Raw genomic sequence first — 27,622 nt, forward strand, 5'->3', positions numbered from 1 at the left:
TCCTGACAGAGCAAATCAAAAAGGAGAAAACAGCTTCAGGAAATTCATTCTGCGTTCCTCTGAATAATCATAGACCGTACACAGACATGAACAGACGACAGGGACAGACGCCAAGAGCTCCAGTAATGAATACATAATAAGGAGAATACTCTCAGAGTTCACATATTGATCATCGTGTACCTGCAACTCAGATCCATCTTGTTCATTTATGGTCTTTTATTTGCAATTCTACAATGATTAACTGACCTGCTGCATACCTGCTGTTCATATCTCATCACAATACTCAGATTTCCATCACACCATTTAGAAAAAAAGATCAGATACAATGGATTTTTATTGCATGTCGTCCGGTAGAGGAAAACATATACGCTTGGTGACGCCAGTGTCCTATAAAGAAATCACCCATTTACTGCAAAACAGGCTTTCCCGATTTAATCATTGTTGTAACCAAACACACAAAATCTGAATTAGTTTGATATAAAACAGTGCAGTCAGTAGAAAAACATACAGCAGCTTTGTATTCTCAAACATGCCAGGATCTACTTTTAGCATTCAAAATCTGATCATATGGGTCAAAACATGATTCTGAAGTGAAAACGTACCTTTGAAAAAGAAATCCTCAGAGCAAATATATCAAAAGTGTAAGAAGATTAAAATATTCTTTTCAATATCTAAGTCTTTTTTTTTTTTTACCATAACTGCATCACCTTGATTTCATTCTCCCTTTACATTCTAAAAATAAAGCTGAATGCTCTGTTTGCACGACTGGTCTCAAGATGATTAAAATGTGTATATGGAAAAAACTCTGTTTCATGTACAAACAGTCAGGTCCTCATTTACTTTATGACACTGATATCCCAACGTAGGAAAATCCCTCATATCTTTTATAGCTCTTACCATGCGGTGATAATCATAAACATGTTATTTTTATGCATGGTCGGTCATGAGACTGTTAACCAAGTTCCTCTCACGCAGACGCAAACTAAAGTCATCCTGCATTCAGCAGCAGCGGCTCCAGATGTCACATGCAGCAGTTAGTGGTCACAGCGACCTGCTAAATGTTTCCACCCCACGTGGAAAGATTTCACTTCATTATGTGACAAACAAGAAAAGTGAGTTAACTAGCAGCTCAGTACTGAATCTAAGGACCTTTGATTGTAGCCTGATAATGAGGGAGCGTTGATTTATGAGGTCAGCGCAGTGATCAGAAAGTAAATATCTGGTAGAGGTCCAAACTCCTGGGCCGGCTTTTAATTAGTTAATAATAAATCACTTGTGATTTAGAAATCACTTGTGATTTATTATGCACAATTTTATTTAGGAAATACACTAGATAAAACATATCACTTCTTCTATCCAGCCAATACTTTCCATATGGTTCGGTCCAACATAAACTTGGTCTTGTGTACGTCTTCTCTCAACCTCAAGTCTAAAGGCCTTTTATGAATATTGTTTGTTTTCTCTTTTGTGAATATTAACCTATTTTGTGATGTTGTCTGAATCACAATACTTAACTTTAACTGATAGGTGTTTATGGGATGAATTATTGACAAATAATGTCTCTGTCTTTTACTGTGCTGTGAATTTAATGCAAACATATAGCTGTTTCTATTTCTTGTAATCACTGCCTGAAGAGTGCAAATTTTCAAGGCAGTGGAAAGTTTTCTATTTCACTTTCTTTCTTATTTTGCATTGTATGTTTAACTTTTTCATATGTGGACTTAAAGGAAGTTAGAAACCAAGAAAGCCCTTTAAATGAGGGGCCTTCGACAAGACGAAATCTCAAAACTGTGTTATAATGCAGGTGTTCCTTTGGTCCCATTTCATTTTATACTGTGATTTGGTGGTGCATACAACATTTATAAACACATTTGGCAATTAATTACTTTACTAAATATAGCAATTAAATCACTACATACAAAGCTGACAAAGCTATAAGTGCCTTCTGTCTTGAAAAATAATTATGATTTTGATTAATTTTGATCATTTTAACTATGTTGATATCTGTACAGTCTACACCACTGACAGTGATGTAAAATATATATTCACACACACACACACACACACTTATTTATTCATTGATTGATGCTAACCACGGCTAAAGTAGCTAGCTAGATTAGCTGTTTGAATCTAGCTCTCGTAGCTCACATAATTACAAGTAAGCTTTGCGAGTGACTGTCATCATTATCATTACATACTGTCCTGTATTTTAGTTTATGTCCTATTAATTATTTATTTTAATTGGTCGTAATTATCTTACTAGTTGGTGGTATTCTAAATTATTTTGAAAGCGTTACCGGAAACTGTATAATTGTTGTTCCTCCTGGACGTTCGGACGCTCTTTACGTCTTTACGTCAACGTAACGGATCTATGACAAAAGCGAGCCGTGAGGTAGTGGTCCCCGAAACATGTCTCTTCTCCCCCGGGTTGACATGCTGAAGATGACCGGGGATGGGAACCTGCCTGCCGCCTAAACCAGCGAACTGCGTCACTGCAGCGACCCGACCGGAGCGTTAAGACACACAGCGGCGACAGGGCGCTTTATTTATTCAAGAGAAGATGGCGGAGTTTTCGCCCGTCCTGCCGATTCGGGATGGAGGAGGACGATTCGGCCAGCCCATCTTCCCCCGGTCCAGGTCCGGTTCCGAGTCAGAGAGCGAACTGTCCCAGAGCCTGGCCCGGACCAAGATCCGGTCGTACGGAAGCACAGCTAGCGTCACGGCCTCACTGGGGGAGAAATACATAGAGCATCGGGTTACAGACAGTGACACCCTGCAGGGGATCGCTCTCAAATACGGTGTGACGGTAAGGTTTCCACACAGCCGCTGCAGCGTTAGCGTCAGCTCCGATCTGATGGGACATGAAGCCGGTTTCCATTCATTTCATCAGTCCTCAGTGAGACTGAGAGGAGCCAGCATCACGCCTCGAGTCAGTTCATGGGGCAGGAGTGCAGAAATATTCCATGAAAGCTTCTGAACGTGCGGTGTAGATGCAGCCAGAGCTCTTTAGAAAGGTTGTTGCATCTTATTGGCCTAGTAAAGGGGATTTCATACTACTACTACTACTACTACAACTTACTTGCATCTTGTGGGAATTGGTGATGTAACTTTCAGTTTTCCCACCTGTGCCAACAGCAGTGATGTTGACAGTCGTGAGAGCGCACACTGAAATCATGTAGATCATAAAGAGGTGGGGAGGTAAAGCACAGTGTCATCTGAAGGGCTCAGTCATGCTCCTGCAAGCAACAACAAGTCACAGCAGTGTAGACCGCTGACTGAAAGAGAAAGGACTGATTTATTTTAGACAATATTCTACATTCTACTTTGATTCTAGTATTTCTTATCACCCTGAACACAGCCACTAATATAGCCTTTACTCAGAATATCAGAATATGTTCAATATGAGTGAGTTACATAAACAAGCTGTTCTCAGAGGAAAACAAGGTGCCAAGAACAATGTTTGAAGCGAGAAAGGTGGCAGGGTCCGCCACATATAAACAAAGTAAGACAGTATGAAAGTGTGTTGTCCTTTAAGGTCAGTTTGTTTATTCCGCTGCTCAAGTAACTTCTAAATGTAGCTGCCATTAGCTTGTTAGCTCAGTTAGCCTTGCAGCTAGTGGTCCGGACTGGGAGCTCAGAGCACTGGGGAAGTGTTAGTATTTAGACCTCCAGCCCAAGAGCTGTGGACTTAGTTTTAGTAAATATTTTAATGTTTTTGCCAAAAATTCTTTCATATTGCGGCTTTAATTTAATGTTTATATCAAGCTAAATCTCCAGTTAAAGAAAATTAAAAATTGCATTATTTTCTCCATTAATGACATTTGCATGCTCAGACAGCTGCTTACAACCCGAATCTCAAACCATAAGGGCAAAGTTTCTGTGAAGAGTTTTCAGTCCATGCACATTTGGTTCACTCGCAGTATGATTCAATGACTGACCGTCTTGTAGACAAAATTAAAGCAACTTCCTGTGTTTACATCAGTGACTTTTATTAGACTCGGGTCAAAGCTTAAAGAAGCTTTTCACTGCAGGCATGATGGGCTCTTCTTTAAAGAGCAAGCAGAGAAAACATTGCTAAAAATCAGAGAAACTACAGCAACCAGAATGCACTGCACAGTTAACACTCACGCACAAGTGCAATCTGCGGTAGATGCGACAGCACGAGGATCTGCTGGATGATTTGTTCAGCATCACCGGTGGCTTTTTGCTGGTAAATGAGTGGGAGCCTTTGGGTGTGGGCAAAACAGAGAAAAGTTTACCCCTGTACATGTAGTGAGACAAGTTCCTGTTTAAGTGCAGCGAGTCAAAAGAAGGAAGGTTTAGTCATGGAACTGAGCCTGTTTTAACCCGTGTTCTCTGTCATCCTGATGCACCAGATGGAGCAAGTCAAGAGAGCCAACAAGCTGTTCAGCAATGACTGCATTTTCCTGAGGAACAGCCTCAACATCCCCGTGGTGTCGGAGAAGCGCTACATATTTAATGGACTGTCTCTGGAGTCTCCTGACGGGGACGGCGAAGCAGCGTGCCAGGAGGCGGACTCACCCAGTGTTGTGACGCAGGACATCGAGGGACCCACACCTCCTCCTTCCCCGCCCCCCGCAGACTCCAAACCCCCCCAGCCAGAGGAGCTGTCAGCCAAAGACTTCTTACACAGACTGGACTTGCAAATAAAACAGTCAAAGCAGGCAGCGCGCCGGCTGAAAGAAGAGGAAGTGAGGTGAGGTGCTGAGCTACCCACAAACCAAACGTCTGCGGGTGTCTGTGTGTGTGCAGGTGTTTGGTCTTCTTCCTTCTGTACTGATACATCCACAGTCATGAGTTCTAATTGCAACATATCAACTCACATCATTTTTTTTGTCTGAATACAGTGAATTGATGACTGGCTAGTTTTTATTGACAGATTGCATCTAATTCCCATGAAATTATCTTTCATTTAGAAAGTTAATATAGGGAATTGACCACTTGCCAGTGATTATCTCCAGTCAGATGGTGTTAATCTTTGGTATGATGGCCAACTGGTGCCCCACTAAAGTGATGGATACTGGTCAGCAGCAAACTATGATATTAGTCTCTCAGTTTGGCCACTAAGGAATCATAAATGCTGAGTCTTTTTTTTTGTCTTTCAAAGTGTGGCATGGACGGCGTTTAGTAGACAGGACAAGTATGTTTTCTCTGAGAAAGTCCAGCATCTGTGGTTGTGCATCCTGAAAGAAAGTGTGTGATTTGTCACTTCCTTGTTGCCGTTTACGGCCCCATTCTTCACCTAGCTTTGAAATGCGTACAGGAAAAGGTGACTGACTCTGAGCCACGAGCTCAGTAGGTGAGCATCAGAAGTGTCGATCAGCAGGAACAGAAACCAAATACGGAGAATGAAAGTGTTCTGACAGAGGCAGGATCGAAGATAAGATTCAGGCTTTTACTAATCTGCTGTACTAGTCAGATGCCATGTTATGCAACAGTCAGGTATTTAGAATGAAGGTTTGGCTCGCTGAATCAGGCATGTCCTCCTGACACTGCAAGCTGAGACAGAGAGCGCTCTCACGTCTGCTCAGTAGTGAGGTAGTAATGGACGCCTGGCTGGCATGCACCCATTCACAGAGTAATAGGCTGTGTTGGTACTATCACTCCACTGAGTCACACTGCAGCAGTTTCTTCTACAGGCACAGAGTATCAGCTGTTTCTGCTGTTTCTTTTCAGGCCCTCTGAACTCTCTGTTTTGCTCATACGGTTGTGTTTCAGAGGATACAGGCCATCTTGTAGCAGCCGTTAGTTTCCTTCCCATGAGTAACGCAACCTAACCGGTTTGGCAGCTGAGCTGCATCAACTGTCCCATCTATCTGCTTTCTGTTGTCACTGGTGGTCTGAAGACATGATGTACAACTTATGTCCACTTTCTCCTGATAGAATACAAAGAGTCTTAACATTAACAGCAGTGCTGGACAGTAGCTGAGTACATTCGCTATTATCAAGTACAATTTTGAGGTACTTCTGCTTCACTGTACTTAAATAATTCCATTTTCTGCTAGTGACAACTTTGGTTACTAGTTACATTACAGATTTGGTACTTTTGTTTGAGTAATAATACAAAATATAGTAAAAAAAAAAAAATGATGATGGAACATGGTCGTATAATTTACTTACAAGCTGCTCAACTACATAAAGTAGTCAAACCAACGAGGCCAGCTTCAACATTAAAGTTATGAACACATCATTCTGTAAAATAGCAAGTTTTCTTTCAGTCCAGATATCTGTGATCTCCTTGCTTACTAATAATTGGCATCGATACAGGCCCTGAAAAAAACACATCAGTTAAACACCTAAAGAGAACTTTCACTTTTGGTACTTTGAATACAAATTTTTGCTCAATCTTTTGCACTTTCACATTAGTACAAATTTAATTACGTGCCTTTTGTTTGTAAGAGTTTTTCTACACTGTGGTTTCGCTGCTTTTACTGAAGCACAAGCGTTGAGTCCTTCTGCCTGCCTAGTGCTTCACACCATATTATATCTTTATAATTCAACCACAGTGGAATAAAATGTGGGGCGTTCACTGTTTTCCCACATTCATTACAAATCTGAACATTTGATAGTGTTTTGTCCTGTGCATAAAAAGGTCATTTTGCACTCTGCTGTTAATTTAATTTGTTGTTGTTGTTTTGATGTAATGATCTCATTTTCAACCACTTTTTTATTTTTACAGGAAAAAACTCTAAGGAATCTTAATGGCAACTGTGTTTATTAACTCACTCATACTGGTCCATGTTTGAAATCCAACTAAATACTGTAAATACTCTCTGTTATCATCGTGTTAGTCACTGCAGACCGTGTCTCCTTCTGCAAAGCTGCAGATTGTTCAGGACAAAGTTTTTCCTCTTTAAATGTTTACCTGCCAGCTGAGGCAAAGCCGAGCCTCGCGTGTGACTGCAGCCACAGCGGCGGCCGGCCTGTGAAGCTGTTGTGTGTTCAGACAAACAGACGCTCACTTCGTTGTGTCCACGCGGTCCCAATGCAAACACGGACCGCACGCCTGTCTCAGGTGACACAAACCACAAACCAGTTAAGCCGAGCTGGAGGGAATAGTTGACTGACACTTTTTTCTTAAGTAGAGCCTAAATCTTCTGGAACTCATTTTGATCACTGTGTGGATTTAAATTAGGAAGTATGTTTTTTTCAGCCTGTGTGTGGCCTGGTCGTTCAAACTCAGTACTGTCCAGTCCTGCAGTTTATGAGACTTATAAGTCAACATTCAAGTTTGAAGACATCCTACACAATCCATTCATCTATTTTTTGTTCACTGATTCTTCCCTCCACAGATCATCACCACTGTTGACAAACTCAACTGTAGTTATCTCAGTGATTTTTCATCCCTAATTTGTTTAAGTATTAGAGGAATAACGTTGGATTTCTCCACTAGATTCTCCACTTAGTTTGGAGTCTGTGGTTCCAATGAATGGTCTTATAAAATCCAAGCAGCACGCGGCTCTTGTTAGCAAGTTCTTCTCAGTGTGATCCTGTCACGCCTCAGGATGTTTTCTGGTTCAGAAGTGGAAAATCAATAGTTGAATGGCAACAGTCTTCCCGCCTCCTGCCTTTACTTTCCTCTCCCCGCTGCACTTTTTCTGCTCGGTCATCGTGTCCACCATTCCTCTCCATCCTCGACTGATTTTGATCTTTTGGTATTTCGTTCCCTAATTAATTGTGACTCTTGGGAGCCGGACTATTTTCTCAACCTTGTGAATAGTTTGAACATGTTCGTAGAGCAGAACGAAAAGAAAGAAACATTTCTTGTAAATGAGAATGCCTGCACGTCTGAAGTACTGTAGGTGTTCTAAAGAGACTTTATTATCGAGCTCAAGACAGTGGTGTGTTGTGTACCCAGAGGCCAGATGAGCCCTCAGCTGTGACGGAGAACAACACATCTCTTTGGTTGGCCTCATCCATTATTCACACACCTCGACTCTGCGGTGACCAGTTAAAGCAGACAGGGAAATAGAGGAAAGGAATGAAAGAAAGTGTGTGTTTGTGTGGAAAATGTTTTTCGAAAAGTTAAAGCTGTTCCATCTTCTTCTCATTTGCAGGAGCGACGAGGACTACACAGCCCCCGCGACGTCATATCAGGAGATTTAAAGGAAAAGTCTGTTTACCTGAAGCCCTGCCTCAGACACACAAATGCTCACACACGCTGCATACGTCCACACACGCACACACACACATGCGCAGACACACACACACACACACACACTACCACAGCCTCATCCCTGTTTTTTCCCTCCTCTTTACCTTTTTGCTTTTACCAAACCATGTTGAACAAAAGTGTCATGTTTGCCTTTTATTTATTGATATGCAATTATGATGATGTACATGATTGTTGTTGTCCTGTACAGTTTTACTGGGAGACTTAAAGGGACAGTTCACCCCAAAAACAAAATGTATAATTTTTCTCTTATCGCTCTGGACATATCATCCGTAAATTTTAGAGCCTGCCCGACATGTTAGTTGGCCTCTCACAGATGTAGCTGCGTCCATTCTTTTTGAGTTTGTTTAAGAGATAAAATGCCAGGTTTAATGTTTCAGTACACTGATGTCATTGTAGATAATTTAGTTTGTTGTTAAAACTGCCTCTATAACATATCTTTGTCACAACCACATTTCAGGGATAATTCTAATTCTATATCAGAAATTGTGACTCTAATATTGGCATCGGTTCTAAAAATGCCGGTCGAGCTCTAGCAGAGATTTCCTCCTTCTCTCTAATATAATGGAACAGGACGGCACTTTGCTTGTTGGGCTCGAAGCACCAAAAAATACATTTTTAAAAACTCATCAGCAAAGCCTCTTTCCAGAAATCATGACCCAGTTACTGGAGATATGCAACAGATCCTGTTGTGAGCAGTTTACAGTAGGAATGTGACGGAGCACGATGTAAACATTAATGGCCGTCTCCTCGGCTGAGCTGTAACCATGAATGTAATAAATGTATTGTTACAAGCTCAGCTCAGCCTTGCTTGCGATGTTTTTCAGTGGCCACTTGCGGTATTGTAGTGAGACGTCTGTAAAACCGTTGAAAGGACACGTCGATCCGCAAACAAGGACTGTTACAACCCTTCCATAATGAGTTTTTATTCCACAGAGGTTTTGTACTTGAAAAATGTTCTTTGGGTCAAGAAAATATATCAAAAAAACAAACATATTTTGAGGGCCATTAGAACAGGAAGTAAACCTGGAAGCTAGTTAACTTTTTTGGCGTATGCACCAGTCAAGCAATTCTGATTGGACTGAATTGGCGCCATCTTTGCGTTCACTGGGTAGTTCTTTGTGACGTTAGCTTAGCAACCTAATCTCTCGTCCATGAGTAGATGCATGCTTCCTTCTGCTGGTGAGTTTGTTGACTGTTTTGTTTTTTGGGCCTTTTGAGTGACATCTAGCTCCATAGTATTCCAGAGAAGGTGGTCATCTCTACAGCCGATATATTCAGAACTGTGCGACTCCCACTAAAACAATCCAGATTGAAAAAAACGTATGTTTTATTTTAGGGTGAACTATCCCTTTATAATGTCTGAGCACACATCCACTCATCATACGCCTCTGAAGCTGTTGTACAGAACCCACTTGCTGCATACGTCCACACACACACAAACACACAAACACACACACATGATGCTAAGCAACTCCAGAAGGATTAGCTTGTACAACTTGCTAACAGCTTCTGATGTTCTAAATCCCCTCCTAGAATAGTATCCATGGAAAGTATATCCAGGCCTTCCTCATCAGTGTTTACCCCGTACGAGCACTCCACAATCAGAAGCAGTGGACGGACTCAAGCCTTCGAACATTTGCCTCATAGAAGCTTTTTTGTTTTTCTTTTGGAACAGAAAGGGACTGCTCTATTTTCGAGGTGTGAATGCATTATTTATATGTGTGGAGAACTGTCTATTACAGCTGTTTTACTGTGCTTTAAAGTTCTATTGGTTTTATTTGGGAATATGAGAATAAATGTGTATTTAAACCAGATGTAAAGTTCTCAAAGTGCTTTCATGTGGATGCAGGTTCTTGTGAGATCGTGCACGTCGGTCATTCGTCAGCGCCGCTGCATTATCACAGTTGAGTACACAGATAAAGAAAAGGCAATGCTTTAATTGCTTTTAAACTTTAGGAAAAAATCACAAATATTTACATTTAAAAATACTTATCTTATGTCTCTACAGAGATGGAAATGTTGCACTCACAGAGACATGCAGAGAGAGTTGATGGTACAGACATGGCCCCCTAGTGGGCCCCAGAGGAACAACAGCAGAACTGAACAGGAGTACGGAGGGCACTGACATGATACACGACAAATATATTTTTGGTAGAATAAAAAGCAAGAATACATTAAGATCTTACACATACACTGGAGAAAAAAGAAATATAATAGGCTAAGACAGGTTACACAGAATGAGTACAATTTGATATAAGTGTATGTTGTTGCAAAAAGATGTGCTGGACACGGTCATTGATGACGAAGCCACAGCATCGTACTGTCATAACATTCATTTCCCACGGGAGTCAGGTTGGAGTAAATGCCAGCGTTTAGTTGGACGTGTGAGTTGGTTACTTACAGTATTCTCTCAGTAATATTCTAGTGATTATTTCTCTGCGATCATGGTGTGCAAATGTAATCTGTTAGGTAGCCGTAAAGAGTAATGTCACTGTTTGTTGACAGTGTTATTAAATCCCACATTGATACATTTTTGGGAACGTCCGGGAGGGTGAACAAGTCCCCCTAAGCAGGTAGTTTTGAATACCCAGTATATGTTTTACCATGCCATGGGAAATAACCGGAAGTGGATGGGCTTTTGTTGTTGTCAGATTGAGTCCTATGATTTAGGAGGAGGGGGGACGGCGTTACAGGCTGCTGTAGATCCTCTTGATGGTGTCGCCTTCATCCTTGGCGATGATGCCCTTCTCGATGTAGGAGTCGACCTGCTGGTCCATGAAGTCCTTCAGCTTGGAAAGATCATAATCTGGGAAGACAAACACAGCAATGATGCGTTTTATGGTGAGTTCAAAAGAGGACGATCATGAGGCTGTGGTGTTTGGCTGGATAGATCAGACATTAAAGTCCAGGAGCTGTCTCTTCTTAAGACGCAAACACCCAAACAACCAGGCCATAATCTGACATGGCAGTGCATTATCAAGGAGGATTAAGGTCAGAGCTGGCATGTCTCAAGCTAAGAAAGATGTTAGACTATCAGATATGCTAACGTTAATATTATCCTGTCAGAGAAGCTAACATCAATGTTAGTCTGTAACATAAGGACTTTGTGGACCTGTAGAGCTCCCTACACCTTTAAAAAATACAGTTACCTTTTCTTCGAGGCACCCTGTGTATTCACCTTGCTCTAGACAAGTCAACATAATTCAGCACACCAGAAGGCCGCAGCAGGATGGGGCTATATTTAGAGATGAACTCAACCAAACTCTGTGTTATCCATCATGGTAACAAATGAGTTTCAGAGAGCGAGCAAACAGCTGCTGTCCCGCTCCTCCATGCTCCTCCTGCCTCTGAATAACAGAGGAACAGAAGGATAGAGGAGGAGAGCCCGGAAGTCAGAGAGCAACTTCTGCGCCTACCTAACAATATTTAAAGAGATGGCATTTTATTGCGCTGCTTCGAGATACAGTTGCTTTGCTGATGACAAACAGGACGTGCGGGAGGGATTAACAAAATGTGATTAGAGACGGCACCGCTTCTCTCAATCTTGGCCGTGAGGCGCCAAGAGCCGAAACCAGGATGTCGCCTCTATGTCCATCTGCTCCTCTGGCTAATCTGTGTAGTGTGTGGGCGAACACACACACACACACACAGACACACACTGAGCTTGCTGAGAATGTCCTAATGGGTGCTTCTGGTAGAGTAAACACAATAAATGGCCCACTCTGTTACTATGACACTGCTCGTTGGTTGAAAGGGCTTTTGTTCTCCTGCAGCTGTACTTTCTCCGAACCGAAAGCAAAATTATGAGAATAATGACGAGCTGACATTTTCAATGTGGCACAATGACTGCTAGATAACTAGGTCCTGATGGCGGATCATTTTAGCGGCCGAGAGTCTCGCTGCAGGAAAAACTGAGTGGTTTTGGAGGCACACTCTGACTCTCTGCATGTGTTCATCTCTTCTGACACCATTATCTGTCTGTCTCCTCTGCCGGGATCATTGACAGGCAGGCGGGGAGGCCCCTGTTGTCCCAGACAACCACTGCACACACCAGAATGCTAATGAGGCGTCCTATATAGAGCAAGGCTGGAGATGAGCACCGAACAAAACTTCCCTGCTGTTTCGGCCCCTCTGTTCTGGACTCTGCTGCGCTGTAAGCCCAGCGTCTCCTTCCTTCTCCTGTGTTTAAGATGGGCTCCACAATCTAGGTCAAACTGTTTTTATCTGCAGTGTCTCTGTCTTTGAGTTGTTTTTCTCCAGCTCCAGCAGAGGTGGACGAAAATAGCCGACTCAGATTTACAAGAAAAATGTGCGCGTGTGCAAGTATAAAAGTATCAGCATCAAAATCTGCTTAAAGGTACCAGACCCAGCAGTGCTCCATATGCGGTTCAATGACTTGAACTGGCTTTTACTGAGAGGTCTCTGAGCTTTAGCTGATTTGAAAAGATCTGCTTTTAGTGTCTCCACCTCGCCTTTTAATTGTTTTATTTCTCCTGACTTAAGAAAACATAAACTGGCCCCAGCTAACATCTCCACTGTAGTGGTGAAGCTAAAAGTCTTTTCAAATCAATGTTCGGCTGTTTTATTTTTTTATATTTGTTCCTTTTTTTTACGTTTTAAAACAAGCTTCATCCCATCAGCTGCTGAGCAGAATGCTACAGCACTGTTGTGAAGCTCCAGAAACGTCTTAAAGACTGTGAAACCTCACCCGACTTTCCATCTGCCTGGAGGGAGGAGACGACGATATGCATTTTTGGGTGAACTTTTCCTTTAAAGTTAAAGCTGCTTAAGGTCGTTCAGTTCAGTTTCACATAGTTTATCTGTTGTGAAAAAGTTAATAATTACTTATAATTTAAATGATGAATTTATATTTTATATTATTCAACTAAGTCTGAAGCTGAACTAGTAACTAAAGTTGTCATAAATGTAATGGAGTACAATACTGAGTATAATCATCATAATAAGAAATAATAGTAGAAATATAAAAGAGTAGAATGTACCTTAAATTTGTCAAGTAAAGTCAATGATTGTCTTTCTGCTGCTTTATACTTCCACTCCACTACATTGTTGGCAGCATATATTTAACTTTTCTCATACTTTACTACTACTTAAAAACTTTAGTTACTAGTTACTTTGCAGAGCTGATGCATCAGGGGCAACGTAGCATATTTTAAAATGTATTTATTGGATCAGCCATCAGAATCCGATAACTGATCGAGGACACAAATACTTTTACTGGTGTGTTTGATACTTGAGTACATTTAATCTCAGATCCCTAAAGACTTTTACTATTCATAATTTTATTTTAAAGTAACATTTCAACAGGATGTCCTCACTTTTACTCGAGTATGACTTTTGGGTACTTTTTACTACACTGAGTGCAGTACTTGAGTAAATATGCTCACCAGTGACTCACCTATTGATCGGCTCAGATTAGATCCGGCTGAACAGCAGTAAATATAAATCTCACAAAACTAGAACGTTTGTCTTTTTGTGTCTGAGACGTCCCGCTGAGACGATCGCCGGTGCACTGATGGCCTGAATAGTGAGAACTCATTAACATTTCGTCCTCCGCTGCTTAATTGAGCACCGCTGGGCATTGATTCTTTGATTGTACACAGTGGAGAGTCCAGCGGCAGGCTTCTCCTGGTGTGTGTGTGTGTGTGAAGCTACATTAGTTTTCACAGCTCTGCAGGCTGGTGCAGGTTCTGGGTCACTAGCTGCTTCTTCCATTGACAAATAGCAGCAAATATCAGTACACACTCAGTGATATTATAAATCTTGAGACTTTCATCACACAGACATGAAGGTCTTTTGTTGTGACAGAAGTGCTAATTATGCACCAGGACACACACACAATAACTGTCATTGAACAGGTAGGAGGGAGCAAATGAATAGACCTTTGTCTCCGAACAAGCAAGCTGTATCTCGATTAATTAGGACAGACTCATCAAGAATGATCCATATTCATGAGCTCTGGAGTGAAGCATCCGTCCCGTGTATCCCACACTCATTTCAATTGCAAATCAGGCCTGACAAAAGAGGCTTCAAATTTTGTGTTCCTCAGTGCGGCGCCTCCGACATGTCTGCGAGCCACCACGGTGAAGTGAGGAGACGAGGCTCTTAAAACTCAAGGATGGCAGAAACACAAGATTAAAGGTCTGCTTTCTCTCATCTATCCTCTGCTGAGGGAGTGTTTCTCACCATCTTTGCCTTCTTCTTTGCTGTGTTTCTTCAGCCACTCGATGTTCTTCCTGATGGCCTCCAGATAAGTCTCTGACTTGCCGGGCCGATCTGGGAACAGACGCAGAGAAAGAAGAAAAGGGGACATGAAAATCTTCCTCTTTTTAGACAGAAGAGAATAACTGAATTCCCTCTAACTTCTTCTGAGTCCGAAGAGTAAGTCAGTGCTATCTAAGACGCTATCAATTATTTACAGAACTTAATTTTCCTAAAGCTAGACTTGTGCTTTATCTTTCAAACTTCAGCAGCAGTGGGAACACGCTGGCCACCAGGGTTGTACTTTTATATCAGACTTGAAGCACAATACTCTCTCACTGTGGAGGAATGTTTGCTACAGCATGTGATATCTACAGTTTGAGATATAAATTGACATCGCTGATCAAGATCAGACTATTGCTTAACCGCAGATTACATTTGGATTATAATGCATGGCCCTGATATTTCCATAAATCTTATGATATGCAAGCTAAACGGACGTTACTCAGGATTTAATTAATGTCCTGTTGAAATGAATTCCCTGCTTGTAATCCTGCTCTACATTTCATTCTGTTTTTCTTTTTTCCTGCGTGTGTGTTTGTGTGGATTAGACTGATGAGCTGGTGCAGTGCCGTGTACAGTGACAAAGACTAACAGCATCCTTCCTGTGAGTGTTATTGGACTGGCCTAGTTCAGGGACGAGCAGGGACTTAACTATGATTGGCTGCACGGTGTTTATTTCCTGTCAGCCCTGCTGAGGCCAAACAAGAGGACTGAAAAAGGGTCACGGCTGTTAGATTCAAACCGATGTTCACTGAGGTAGAGCAAAGAATTCAACGGATGTGGTTGGGACTTGCTATGTTTGAGGATTCTGAATTTATTTGAGACATTTGACACAAAACAAAACAATAAAAAATAATAGAAAAAAGAAGCAAAACATACAAAACCCAAAAGAAAATGGATCATGAAACTTACAAGGCACACTGTTTATCATATTTGAGGGGCAAAATGGTAAAATAATTTAAGATTATTTTATGAACTATCACTATCACTAAACAGAAAGCTATCATGTTCCCTCAGGCTGTCAGGAGTGGGTGGTAGACTGACTGCTCTCAGCTGACGGCTGCTCCTCTTTGGTCGAGTCTTTCAGGTTCTCGTACTCCTTCTGCATCTTGGCGGCCTCCGCCTTCGTGTTGTCGTCCTCGTCCAAGTTTTTTCCTGAAGCAAAGAAACAGAACATGGAGCATTAGAAAACTGTTGCTCAGCCACTGGTACTGTAGGGGAAAACAAACTGTGATCCCATAAAAGTTGGGACGCTGTGTAAATAAAATGTAATTAAATGAAAAATCCAATGATCTGGAAATCCTTTGTGACCTATGTTGAATATATTTCATGTAAAACTGAACCTCACTGAGAGCCACAGCTTCCCAGCATTCTTTTTTCCAATCAGGGCTCTGCTGTTTTACGGAGGGTTGTGTTGGAGACTACTTCCTGGCTGGGGGCAATGACTTCCTGGGAGACTCAGAGGCGCTGTTTCCCAGCAGCTGCTCCCACCCAAGAAACATTCTAGCACATGACCCCAGTAAAACTCTGAATCTCTTTTTACGTTCATATGGATTCAGTTCGTCAGGATTAAACAAACATTATCATGTGGATGTAGATGAGCTTTAAAGGGGCTGTTGTGTGGCAGAAAGAAAAACATTCTGCCAGAAATCAAATGATCTTTACCCAAATTATGTTCAACACAAACATAAGAACTAAGAAGAACACATCTGGCCTTTACTTGGACAGTTAAGTCTATGTTGCTCTGCATAGCTTAATATGCTAAATACATCTGACTGTGTTGAACAAAAGTGCATTATCTTATGGATGCTTGAAATGTTTGGAGGATAACTCTGAGGCTGTTTACCGTTGGGTCCGATGAATTCAGGAGGCCCGAGAGACTTGCCCAGCTTGTTCTTGGTCTGCATGGCTATCATAGCATCCAGGTTCTCTGCAGGGGAAACAGGCCAAACATTTACTTTAGATCTGATCAGCACTGTGTCGTCAGCTCCCTGTACAGACGATGAATGAAAAGCTCTTAACCTTTAAAAAGGCCTGTGCTGTTCCTGTGTGACTCAGAGGGTGATTAGCATTAGAAAAGGGTTCCGTCTAATTAATGGAAAGGAGGCTCGACAGTATGACGAGGGCAATAAATTAATCTTGTTTTTTTCCATGATGCAGCAAAAGAAATACAAGAATAATTGATCCACCGGTGAAAGAGAGGTCTAAAGAAACAACCAAATGTATTTTGTTTGTGTTGACCTCAGGTTGCGTTACACAATTAATACCACGGGCTGCACTTTCACAATGAGATTAGAGAATTTTAAAGACCCCATACAGCCGGGGATTGACACAAACAGATCATATGGTTCAAACAGACCCAAGTTAAGTGACAACTGATCCTCTGTGGATTAACAAAGTGGTAAACATTATGTTCAAATCATGGAGGAGGCAGATGTTCTGGAGATACACACACCCCAGAGATCAGATGAAATTACACAGAAATCACATCCTCTATATCAAGTTCTGCACACACATTATCCCCCCATTTAAGCATTTAGAAGCTCTATTTAAACAGTTTATACACCGATTACAATTCAGTCTAATCTAGTTGTAGCAGCCATAAAACAAGTGTTTATACTGAAGAGTGTTTGTCAGTAGTTTCTAAAATGACGACATATTTTCAATAATTAAAACTTTTACTACATTATAACATATCATCTGTTCATATAGCCATCACCTCTCCTTGCAGGAGGAGTTAAAGATGTTAATAAGTACATTAATGAAGCCTTAAATCTGGTTCTGACTGCAATGATGTGTGATGTAAACCATTTATTAAATGTTTGTTTTATCTCTGTTCTGGGCTTCTGTAGAAACATATCAGTGCAACATGGCAGACTCGTCAAGTTATTTTTTAGAACCGGTTACAGTGGCGCTGCTCAGCTTCGCTTCTAAGTTTGCCCAGTGGCCTTTCACAGTATTGTGACCGTAACTCCCCTGCGGCCTGAAAAGCATTTCATCATAGAGCACTGTATAAAAGACACATCGATAAAACTATTGACAGGACACCTCGGACAGCAGACAAGGTTGGCCACGACTCTTTCCATTATGATTTTTTCACTCATGGAGGTTTGATACTTGTGAACTATCGCTCGATAACCCGACTGCAGTTCAGTGGGCCGCATTAGCAGAAAGAAAACCCATGAGCTAGAAAACGCTCTGAGTGTATGCACCGGGCTCGACACACCAATTTAATTTAAAAGGTGCCATCTTTGCCTTTGCATCTTAGAAATCAATATGGCTTCTCAAAAAAGGCGAACATCAGGTGAGAAACTCTACTGCAGATATTGAGTGGGCTGCACATCCATGAAGAAACATTCAGAAGCAAGAAAACTCTTCTGGAGTATGAAAGCAATCCTCCTTGGATATTAGAAATCTGGATATTAGGACATGAGGACAACAAGGAGATAAGAGAAGCAGAAGAGGCATCAGGGAGTCTCACAATTTCCCCTTTCATCCGCATTTACTCCAGCCTGCTTTCATTTCCTCTCTTATTATCTAAGTATCTCACTCTCCCTTTTTTACTTTCTGTCTATTCAGACTGCCTCCTCCCACCTGTTGCAGAGAGGAGGCCTATTATTTCATCCATCTGCCCACACACACACACACACACACACACACACACACGCGCACACGCACACGCACATGCACACGCACACACACACACACACACACACACTTTCTCTATCTGTCTTGGGGCTGTATCACCCTTAGGCAGATTAGACTTGATTGACAGCTGTGTGTATACAGTTTTATACCTGGGTGACTCATCGGAGCATTGCGGCCAGCTGGGGGAGGAAGGGTGGAGGTGGAGGTGGAGGGGGCATTAACATGTTGCTAGGCGATGGTGAATACTGTCCACTTATCTCCTGACAACCTATACGACATAAGAGGCTGCCTTGGAGACTGATGTCTTGTGTAAGCATATGTGCCTGTTTTATTCTGGTGTGTAACGTCAGCAGCAGCCATTCGCTCCGCTCTAAGAGACAACAATGACCTGAGCCGCTGCCGCCAGCGGTCATCTGAAGGAGTATTGATTTATCCCGTTACAGCCTGCATGGGCAACTTGATCACTTGCTTTTTTAGCAGGACGTAGACCTAATCTGATTAGTTGCACAATTCTATTTCTGATTGAGGTTAAGGCTGAAACAAATAGATGAGTGGTCAATAATCGGAAAATTAAGTGGTTTAAATGTATTATGTAAGTCAAATAATGAAAAAAAAACCCATACTGTCTTTGGTTTAAAGGAGACCTATCATGCGTTTGCCTTTTTTTTCCCCCTTGGTCAAAGTCCGCACCAACAGAAGCTCCCCTCTCCTACAGGAAACACTGCTCCTGAATGCCTCTTCAGCAGCCTCCCAGCCTCCTCCCTTTTTTAAGATTTAAAAAACAGGCAACATTAGAACAAAATCTTTGGCTCTAGAAACTTGTGATGGTCAGTTTTTTCACAACTGTAATGTTAAATGAACGTAAAATTCAGGAAAACATGGATTAATCGATACATTAATCAATGATAACAATAATCTTGCCACCCTAGACACAAAGTCATGTATGAAAGAGGAGATGTTTTCTATTTTTTTCTGTCTGAGGCCGAAGACGTTGGGTCTGGGGCATCCTGAGGCTCTCTCACACACAGAGATGACAGCTGTCCCTTACAGGTGACTGACCTTTCCACTGACTGCTGATGTGATGGCCAGCCATAAAAAACTGGGCTGGTTATACAGGGTTCCCCTGACACTAATCTGTCTGTACAGGCTTCACACTCCACCGCACATGCTGATAGGCAACATTAGCTCCGCTGAACACACAGAACGCAGGGCAAGAGCACATAAACCACACAGAGGGAGAAATGCATGTGTGCTAGTCGGCAAATTAAGCGATTGAAACTTTGATCTTTCAGTGTGAGGTTTTCTCTTCAACATGGTTCAAATCAATATGACACTATTATTAATATATAGCGCTGATATAAATATAAAAACTGGGCTTCAAAGCAATGAACTGTGTTCCACTGTAATGCACTACATCAGAGCTGTGCACAGTGTAGAACAACAACACTCAAAAACCTTTCTCGCTAGATTTTTATATATATATATATTATCCTTCCAATAATAACTTGATATGATTGACAACACCAGCATAATTACACAAAAAGTAGGTATACAATAATTTGATAAAGGGTGTACAACCCTTGTTTTTATATACCTTTCACACATATCAAGACTGTAGAGTGCTACTGAATGTTTTGGGAAGTCGGCTAGTTAAAGGTACGATATGTAAGAAATGCCAGCTGGCAATTTATACTCCAAACAAATAATGGCGCGCCATACCAACAGACTGACCGCTTAATGTAGCTGCTGTTGCAGCTAGTATTGGTCTTCTCCACACCACTAAAACCTGAACCTTTAGCAGGGGCTAGCTGGTTAGCATGCTCAGTTTTCCTGTTGATCATTTTAGTTGGTGCAGTTAATGAGATGGCACTCTGCTTGTGGCACCCGATTAACAAAAAAAAATCCACAGATTTGTGCAGAGTTTCATGTAGGAACTATTTTCTTTAACTGCACAGAAGGAAGCGTGTATCTATTCAGTTGTTTTCCTGTTTTATGTTGAAAAATGTGTCATGTTTTATTTTCCACTTCCTGTCTCTGTCTGTTTTCACACCATTTTTCTGTGTACACCTCGACACCAGCTCGCCTGTCTCTGTGCCTGTGTTTAAGTCCTTAGTTGATGAACTGTGACAAGACTAACTAAGCTATATAATCTAGCCATCATTAGAGCTCAGAGGATGCCAGTAATTTTTACATCCTGCACATTTCCCTCAGCGTGGTGATGCAGTTGGTGGGTGCAGTTTGGTAGACAGAAAATAGTTCCTACATGAAACTGCTCATGACAAAGTCTGTGGATTATCTTCAGTAACCAGGTCATGATTTCTAGTGTGCCTCCTGGTTCCATTATATTGGTAAGAAGACAGGCATCTCCACAGACAATATCTCCAAAACTCTGCGACTCGTACCAAAACAATCTGGATGGATAAAGTACAGTACAGGTAAGAGGTGATCTGTCCCTTTAACTAGCTAACTAAGCAAGATTTAAGGGGTTTTTCCAAACCTTTCAGCACTAAACAGTCTTGAAATGTGTGAGGGACGAGGAAAAAGCCCTGTGAATTCCCATCTGCAAGGACTGTAGCACCTATGACAGATTCTCTGTTTCACCTTCTGTCAGTGAACGTACCGGACTACGAATAAACGATGCTTGTGTTGTGTCATGTCTTACCCAGATAGGACACTCCCTCCTCTGGTGTGATGGTGCCGTACTTCACCATCATCTTAACAAAGTCAATCAGCGTCTTCATGATGGTGATCAGTGTCTCTCTCTCCTGAGTGTCTTGGTCTGCAACAGCAAACCAGAGCATGAATTGAAAACCACGATCAAACATCGATGTTACTGTAACGCTAATTGGCTTCCATGCTGTGAATGTTACCACATGGTGATAGCCTGTTGGGGTCATAATTATGGGATTATAAATAATTACTCATTATGTGTGTGAAAGCACTTCAGAGGAAATTCTATCTCTTGGTTGAAGGCTGCTGTGACGCAACAATTGAAAATGTCACAGAGCCCCCGCGGTGCGTTTGAGTTCTCACCTGAGTCGAGGCTCCTGAGCAGGCGGTAGAAGTTGGGGAAGTACTGCAGGTCCTGGAGGCCGTCTTCAGGGCTCACCTCATTGCCATCCTCAGCATCTTTGTCCCAGGTGTTGGCATCTGCGTCCCCTTCCTCGTCTTCTGCATCCCTGTCCACCTCGTCTTCAATCTCATCGTCATCTTCTTCCTCGTCGCCGTCATAGCGGCGTCTGGGTTGGTCCCACGTGTCCTGGAAATACCAGATTGTCATTGTCATCGTTGTAATTCTTGTGATTGTTGGCGTACTATCATTTTGTTGCAGGAGTTACCGTGTTTGCGTCCGAGCCCTGGTCGTCCTGCTCTCCCCTGGTTTCTTGGTCGTTGCTCTCGATGTCCTCAATCTCATTGTTCTTGGCATTTTTGGTGATGAGGTCCTGGAGAGCCTCGGCCACCTGGTACTCCAGGGTGTCCGCCTGGCTGTCTGTGATCTACAGAGAGGCAAAGAAAAACAGAACAGCCGTGTCTTTCACAAATGTGCTAGAACAGAACAACGCGCACTGACGGCAAACCTCCATCCACCTCCAGTGAGAAATCCATCTCAGGGAGCCATTTGGCCACTGCCAGACTACTTAATGAGTGTCAAGAATGTGATTCGCAATCGGAATCAGGGACCAGAAGACAATTTACACCTCTCCTCCTCTCCCGGTGAGGAGGCAGGGCTGTAGAGAGACTTCCTATTGAGAAAATGTCAGGCGGCATGCTGTGTCGGATGCCATACGAGTAAAAGCTCAGAACCTACCAGCCCCAGTTTGAGCAGTTTGGAGACGATGCGGTCGAACACCCCTCTGTCATCCTCCTCATAGATCTTGTTAGCGATCTTTTGGACGATGTCCTCTGCCGTCAGCGGAGTGCCGTCGACCTGGCGGAAGCTCTCAGTGTCATCTGAGACGAGACAAAACAGATAATGTCAATTTTTATTTACTTTCGGACTGTGCTTCTGAGCTGGGTGCAGGTGTCTCTGCTTTAATTCCCCATCTGTCCCACTTTTATTCCAACTTTCTCCAGTTCTACCAGTAAACAGTATAAAAGCAGTATATTTTTAGCCTGTTTTCTTTGCTCTCTATCCATCTTTTCCACTTCTTCTCCACCATAAAATGTTAAAGATGGGCCAAGATGAGAAGTCTCTCTCATTAGAGGGAAAAAGTTTGTAACAAATAAGCGCCCCACTCCTCTCTGTATCCGCAGGACCTAGCAAGAAGTGTACAATTGTTACAGCTTGACTATTACATAATAGTCCCTGCTGCTTTCCAAGGTCTACACACAATCAAAATGAGCAGTGCCAGAATACTTCTGCCTGTATTGGCGGGTTGAATCATCGCCGATGTACTTCACCTCCAAACATTTATTTCTGTCCCACTCCAGGAACTAAGAAATGATATCGCAATTCGCCAAATTTAGATGTGGCGTAACCCGAAGAGCTGCCTGACATTGCCGGGGCCGACCCCGGGGGCTGATGAAGCGCAGCACTCAGCGCTTTGAGTCTGAGTCACCTCGGCTCAGAGTCTCTGCCTTGCGCTGATGACTGGATATCAAATTACATGCGTATATGGAGAAATGGGTGCTGATCTGATGAAATCTGTGGATACGAGAAATCTGTAGGGTTCAGCAAATTGATTGGAGTTGCAGTGAACACGGATTGAAATCTAATTGAGGGGCCGTTTCTGATGAGAGGAAATGGAGACAAATGTATAATTCAATGTTTCTTTTCTCACATCAGTAAGGAATCTTTTTTCTTTCTTCAATATCATATAAGACACAGAGAAGATATGATTGGTCGGTGTCTGTGAGAAAAATTCGAGACTCATACAGTATATAAAAGTCTCCAGTGAAGAGCAGTACAGATTTCAGCTTTCACAACTGCAGTCTCTGAGGAGAGGCGAGAGGATAATCTTTCTCTCTTGCCAGCACGTGTCCTGTCTTTGACTCTTTCTATCTGTCTCTGCTTATCCCCACCACATGCACGTGTTTCCTCTGTCCACTCTTTCTCAAAATGTCTGGCCAGTGACAGACGGAAGCATGTGGCATGACGCCTGCCTTTGGGGGTTCAGATAGGCAGAAAGACTCAGACCCACCGAGGGGCTGATCAGCTAAATCACCGCACCTTTACGAACAAAGGTGTGTGCGTACCCGGGTACTTGCCGTAGTCCATCCCGTTCTTGGTGGAGTCGTAGTCCTCGGCCAGACGTCGGCTCTTGGTGGAGTCCGATTCATCTGGGACGTACTGCTCCTCCTTCTTCAGCAGCACTTCCTCAGCGGCCTCCTTTGATTTCTGGCCATCAGCCAGTGACTTCAGCACGGTTAAGTCATCAAGGTCCTGCTGTAACTCGCCGTCCTTGGAGGAAGCAGGACGCTGGCTCTCTGAAAGGCAGCACAGACAATATGAGCAACCTGGAGCAATGCATGCGGCGAGGACATCACTGTGGTTCTCTGCACTGATGAAGCCTGTTTTACTGGAAGTGCTGCAACATGAATCCACTCAGCCGGCGGATATAAAGTCTTTAATTGATTAGCAACGAGGTTTCCTCTTACCAGCCGACTGAACTGCAGCCTTCACGCTGTCCGCCTCAGCAATCTGGGGAAATGACAAACAATAAACTCATAATTTCCAGTCAGGATGTAAGCTCTGATTAATAATGTTTGCCAGGCTAATAAACAGATTGTTTGACAAGTGACAATAAAGAACATTTGGCCGGATATTGGAGGAGAGCATCAGCTGTGTGGGCCTAACCTGCTCCTGTAGTGGCCTTTCTTCTGTCAGCTGTCTGTTGTACACCGTCTTATCTGCAACACAAGAAATAAAGCAGAGATTATTATTTAAAAACAGAGCTAGATTTTGTTCTTTAGAGGTGCAAACTGCACGCAGACAAACAGGCTGTGACAAGATGAAATAAATCTATAATTATTATATAATATAATACATAATAATTTATCAACTTTGGTTTATTGAATTCTTGTTTTTCTTGTCATCTCGTCACATGTTGTGCTCTCAGACTTATGTGATCACTCCTGCTCTCCCAACTCAGCACCGCAGCAGAGGCAGAGCTTAACCGGATTATCAAACAAAAGATTAAACTGCGGCGAAAATAGAGCACAAGCGGCCATAACATGCGAGCAGCCAGCCGGTCCGGTCCGGTCCGAGCCGAGCCGAGCCGAGCCGAGCCGAACCGGGCTGGAGAGGAACTCCAAACACACTGCTTTTATATATTTTGTGTCAGTCAACAGGTTTGAATTGGAGTGACTGAAACAAAAAATGAAACATTATAAAACCCGACAAACCCGGTGTGTGGACTGTACAAAGTGTACAACTTGTATACAACCTGTTTTTTAATATCTAGAGATGAATAACAATGAGTTCATCTGGCAGTTTTCTCTGTTTTTTTTTATTTTAGGCAGCGTGTGAGCAGAAAACAGAGTTTTATGAACCTTTTGCGCTTTAAAAATCTTCTTTGCAAATCACAGAAACAGTTTCCTGCAGGAACACTTCAACACTGCTACGGTAAATGTGAGTTGCGCGGCAGAGGCGACGTCCCACTCACCATCCGCCGAGGCTGTCGGTGTGGGGAAGGCAGAGCTCTGGCTCACCACGTTCAGGACAAGAAGGTGGAAAAGGACGATAAGGCCGACGGATTTTGACGCCATGCTGAAATCTCGGATCGTCCCGGAGGAAGATATATCCCGGCTCTTTGCGGTCCGCTTCCCTCCCCCAGAAGAAGAAGTGCTGAATGCGTGGACAGCTCCGCTCCGCTGCGCTGCGCTGCGCTCCGGCCGCCCGCTGGTGCTGATTCTGCCGCCGAGGCTGCGCCCTGGGTAGCCGCTGTGTCAGACTCACCGGGGCGGGGAGGGGCCGGACAAATCTCCGCTGTGCACTGGAGCTGTTGACGAGCCGCGGTGCTGAAACCAGGTCACCTCTCTATAATTACAAGCAGATAAGCTGGGAGCTCTTCAAGCCCCGTGTGAGCTACAGCGTCACCTGCCAAGGCAGTAATAGAGCCCACTACAACAAGACCTGCCCCCTCGTGTCTTCACCCAGGAGGAGGAGGAGGAGGAGGACACTGCAAAAAGTGTCCATCTCAACAAGATGTCAGATAAATTCAGATTGTTCTTGAAATAAATTGAAAACAATTGCAGAAATAAATCCCCAGAAATGAATTGAAAACGTCCATTTTTATGTCCCTCCACAGAACAACAGCACATGGAAAGCACGTCAGGATTAATTTCTCTTTTCATATTTCATGGCAGAGAAAGATGTCATTTGAACAATCACTGCCTCTCGGGTCATCAGTTTGTCTATATTTGTTTTTCAATCAGTCATGTATAGAAGGACAATGAGTTCAAAACCATGTTCTCTACCATTTCAGGTGAAGAAATAGAAAGAGAAAAAACGTGAACTCCCAAATAAATATGATGAAATGATGCCATCACTACTTTACTTCATTTGACCTATTTCCTCAAGATCTATGAATAAATGCTGAGGTAAAGTCCACTGTCTCTTTCAGTTATTAGAAATGTTCATATTTATCTCATAATATCACGGGGAGCGTTTGGTTGACGTCACTGATAGAACACAGATGGATTGAATGAGAGGATTTGTTGAGGTTTATGTGTTTTGATGCCCTGCAGCAGCCATTTGTTTTCATGACTATTGTTCAGCTTTGAGTCATGTGAGTCCATAGAGTCAGTGAGATATGGAATCACGTTATTAAAGGTGCATTATGTAGCTTTGGGGAAGTCATTTTAATCAGAGGAGAAAGATCTTCACAGATAGATTTCTTCATTCCTAAACAAACTAGTAAATGTTTACATGTGGCGGACCCTGCCACCCGTCTAGCTTCACGCATTGCTCTGGGATCTTATTTTCCTCTGAGAACAGCTTGTTATGGGAAAGATGAATATCTCTGAGTTTATGCCTCTTTAATATTGCAAACATTAAAATTCGTAGTTTGGATTTGTTCCTTGAAAACACACACAGTGCCCCTTTAAGATCGCTGAGACTGAACTAAATGCTGAGTTTGACACTTTTCGCAGCGTTTGAGCAGAAAACCCTCCCAGTCCGTGCGTCACACAACCTGCGTCACGGTTGTAGATCTTCTGCTGGCCGGTCGATAGCAACCGTTAATAAAACGGCCAACAATTAGACACATAAACAAGGAGGGAGATATATGAGGCCGGCTTTATGACCAGTTCGCTTTCACATGCCAAGCGTTGGACTCATTACATGGAGGCCTGCGTGACTACCTGATGATTCAGGTGTGATGAGGTCCAGTTTCCTGTGTTCTGTTCCAGACGGGAGGCTGCGAGCACCATGAAGTGGTTTAATTTCCCTGTTCTTTTATTAGACTTGCAGATGGAGAGAGTGAAGAAGAATCACTGGTATTATAAAAGATCGTCTCCTATAATTTAGGTACTTTAGATGTTATAATAGTCATAGAAATGGCTTTTAACATCGTTCATTTCTGAGGTCATTTTAAAAAATGTGTCTACTTGGATATAAAATCAAATGTTAAGATGATAAAGTTTGTGATCCACTGTGTATTAAAGGATAAGTTCACCCAAAGATGATAGAAAGCTGGGTGCATGTACAGCTCGTCTGGCGGAGGGAGCCCACAGATCCCAAACTGATTTGAAAAGACGTAACTACCAGTGTAGTTTCTAGATGTGTAGCCTGTTGTTTTCAGTTCCTACCTTTGATAGCTTGGATATCAAATATCTGTGACATACAACTACTTAAAATGACTAGGGGATAAGGGTGCATACATAAGGATATGCTATTAAAATCAGATGAAATGAGTCTTGTTATTTTTTGGGGAACAAAAATATTCAGAAAACAAAAAATAAAATATATTGTCCGGTATTTCTATGAATGTGTCATTTTTTGATCCGGTTTGTCAATTTAAAAGATCATTTTCCAATTGAAGAGAGTTGCTGGTGGACGTGAATAAAGTAAAATACCATGAAGTTTTGTGTTAAACTGCTCAGTGACACAGGACTCGCTCGACATATGGCACCAACACCAGCATGGCCGCCAGTTAGCACCGTGGACCTGTTAGCTTAGCTTAGCGCAGAACAAGTATGGACACAGGTGAACGTCACAGTAAATCTACTGACAGCTGCAGTTATGTGGCGGGAGAGCTGCTGACATACAGGAGCAGCTCTGCACTGTTTCAGTTACAGGTTTATGATGACCTTTCAAAGAGGTGACGTCACTAACAGGGCTGTTGTCTCTCTCTCTCGTCTCATAATGACGTATGTTCAGTCTTATATTTAATTAGATTCATGCCAAACTGCGTCTCTCTTCACTTGTTCAATTACTTACCAGTCTCCAGACACTAACACACAAACGTTCTCTAATATTGGTTCCGTGAGGGAAACCGGATGTGGCGTGACTTCAGCTCTCCAAGGCGGAACTAATCACCTGCCGCTCCACTG

General features: G+C 42.6%; 2 protein-coding genes across 5 annotated transcripts; one reads left to right on the forward strand and one right to left on the reverse strand.

The window, feature by feature from the left end:
- Nucleotides 1-2,328: 2,328 nt before the first annotated feature.
- Nucleotides 2,329-10,011, forward strand: lysmd2 (LysM, putative peptidoglycan-binding, domain containing 2). Its single transcript, XM_037095262.1, has 3 exons — nucleotides 2,329-2,806; nucleotides 4,377-4,717; nucleotides 8,079-10,011. The coding sequence occupies exons 1-3, from the start codon at nucleotides 2,561-2,563 to the stop codon at nucleotides 8,125-8,127; spliced, it is 636 nt and encodes a 211-aa protein (XP_036951157.1). The 5' UTR covers nucleotides 2,329-2,560; the 3' UTR covers nucleotides 8,128-10,011.
- A 103-nt stretch (nucleotides 10,012-10,114) lies between these two features.
- On the reverse strand, nucleotides 10,115-27,619 carry scg3 (secretogranin III). 4 transcript variants are annotated; one of them, XM_037095258.1, is made up of 13 exons: nucleotides 27,510-27,619; nucleotides 24,733-25,106; nucleotides 23,925-23,977; nucleotides 23,726-23,768; nucleotides 23,324-23,554; nucleotides 21,936-22,078; nucleotides 21,466-21,624; nucleotides 21,161-21,386; nucleotides 20,790-20,906; nucleotides 16,326-16,409; nucleotides 15,524-15,634; nucleotides 14,402-14,491; nucleotides 10,115-11,003 (listed from the first exon to the last, which is right to left on the reverse strand). In XM_037095258.1, the coding sequence occupies exons 2-13, from the start codon at nucleotides 24,833-24,835 to the stop codon at nucleotides 10,885-10,887; spliced, it is 1,479 nt and encodes a 492-aa protein (XP_036951153.1). In that variant the 5' UTR covers nucleotides 24,836-25,106; nucleotides 27,510-27,619; the 3' UTR covers nucleotides 10,115-10,884. The 4 variants fall into 4 exon arrangements, with proteins under 4 accessions (XP_036951153.1, XP_036951154.1, XP_036951155.1 ...); XM_037095259.1 differs by having other exon boundaries at nucleotides 24,733-25,087; nucleotides 27,510-27,609; XM_037095260.1 differs by lacking the exon at nucleotides 27,510-27,619 and having other exon boundaries at nucleotides 23,336-23,554; nucleotides 24,733-25,385.
- Between the last annotated feature and the right edge of the window lie 3 nt (nucleotides 27,620-27,622).

Source organism: Acanthopagrus latus, chromosome 4, assembly GCF_904848185.1.
Source record: "Acanthopagrus latus isolate v.2019 chromosome 4, fAcaLat1.1, whole genome shotgun sequence".
Taxonomy (NCBI): Eukaryota; Metazoa; Chordata; class Actinopteri; order Spariformes; family Sparidae; genus Acanthopagrus; species Acanthopagrus latus.

What these genes read in the sequence shown, in the direction of transcription:
- lysmd2 (XM_037095262.1), top strand. Translation starts at nt 2,561, where the DNA reads ATGGCGGAGTTTTCGCCCGTCCTGCCGATTCGGGATGGAGGAGGACGA. An exon ending in CTCTCAAATACGGTGTGACG is followed by an intron (nt 2,807 to 4,376) that starts GTAAGGTTTCCA and finishes CTGATGCACCAG; the next exon opens with ATGGAGCAAGTCAAGAGAGC. An exon ending in CTGAAAGAAGAGGAAGTGAG is followed by an intron (nt 4,718 to 8,078) that starts GTGAGGTGCTGA and finishes TCTCATTTGCAG; the next exon opens with GAGCGACGAGGACTACACAG.
- scg3 (XM_037095258.1), bottom strand. Translation starts at nt 24,835, where the DNA reads ATGGCGTCAAAATCCGTCGGCCTTATCGTCCTTTTCCACCTTCTTGTC. An exon ending in TGAATTCATCGGACCCAACG is followed by an intron (nt 15,635 to 16,325) that starts GTAAACAGCCTC and finishes TCTTTGCTTCAG; the next exon opens with GAAAAAACTTGGACGAGGAC. An exon ending in CAAAGAAGAAGGCAAAGATG is followed by an intron (nt 11,004 to 14,401) that starts GTGAGAAACACT and finishes TTGTCTTCCCAG; the next exon opens with ATTATGATCTTTCCAAGCTG.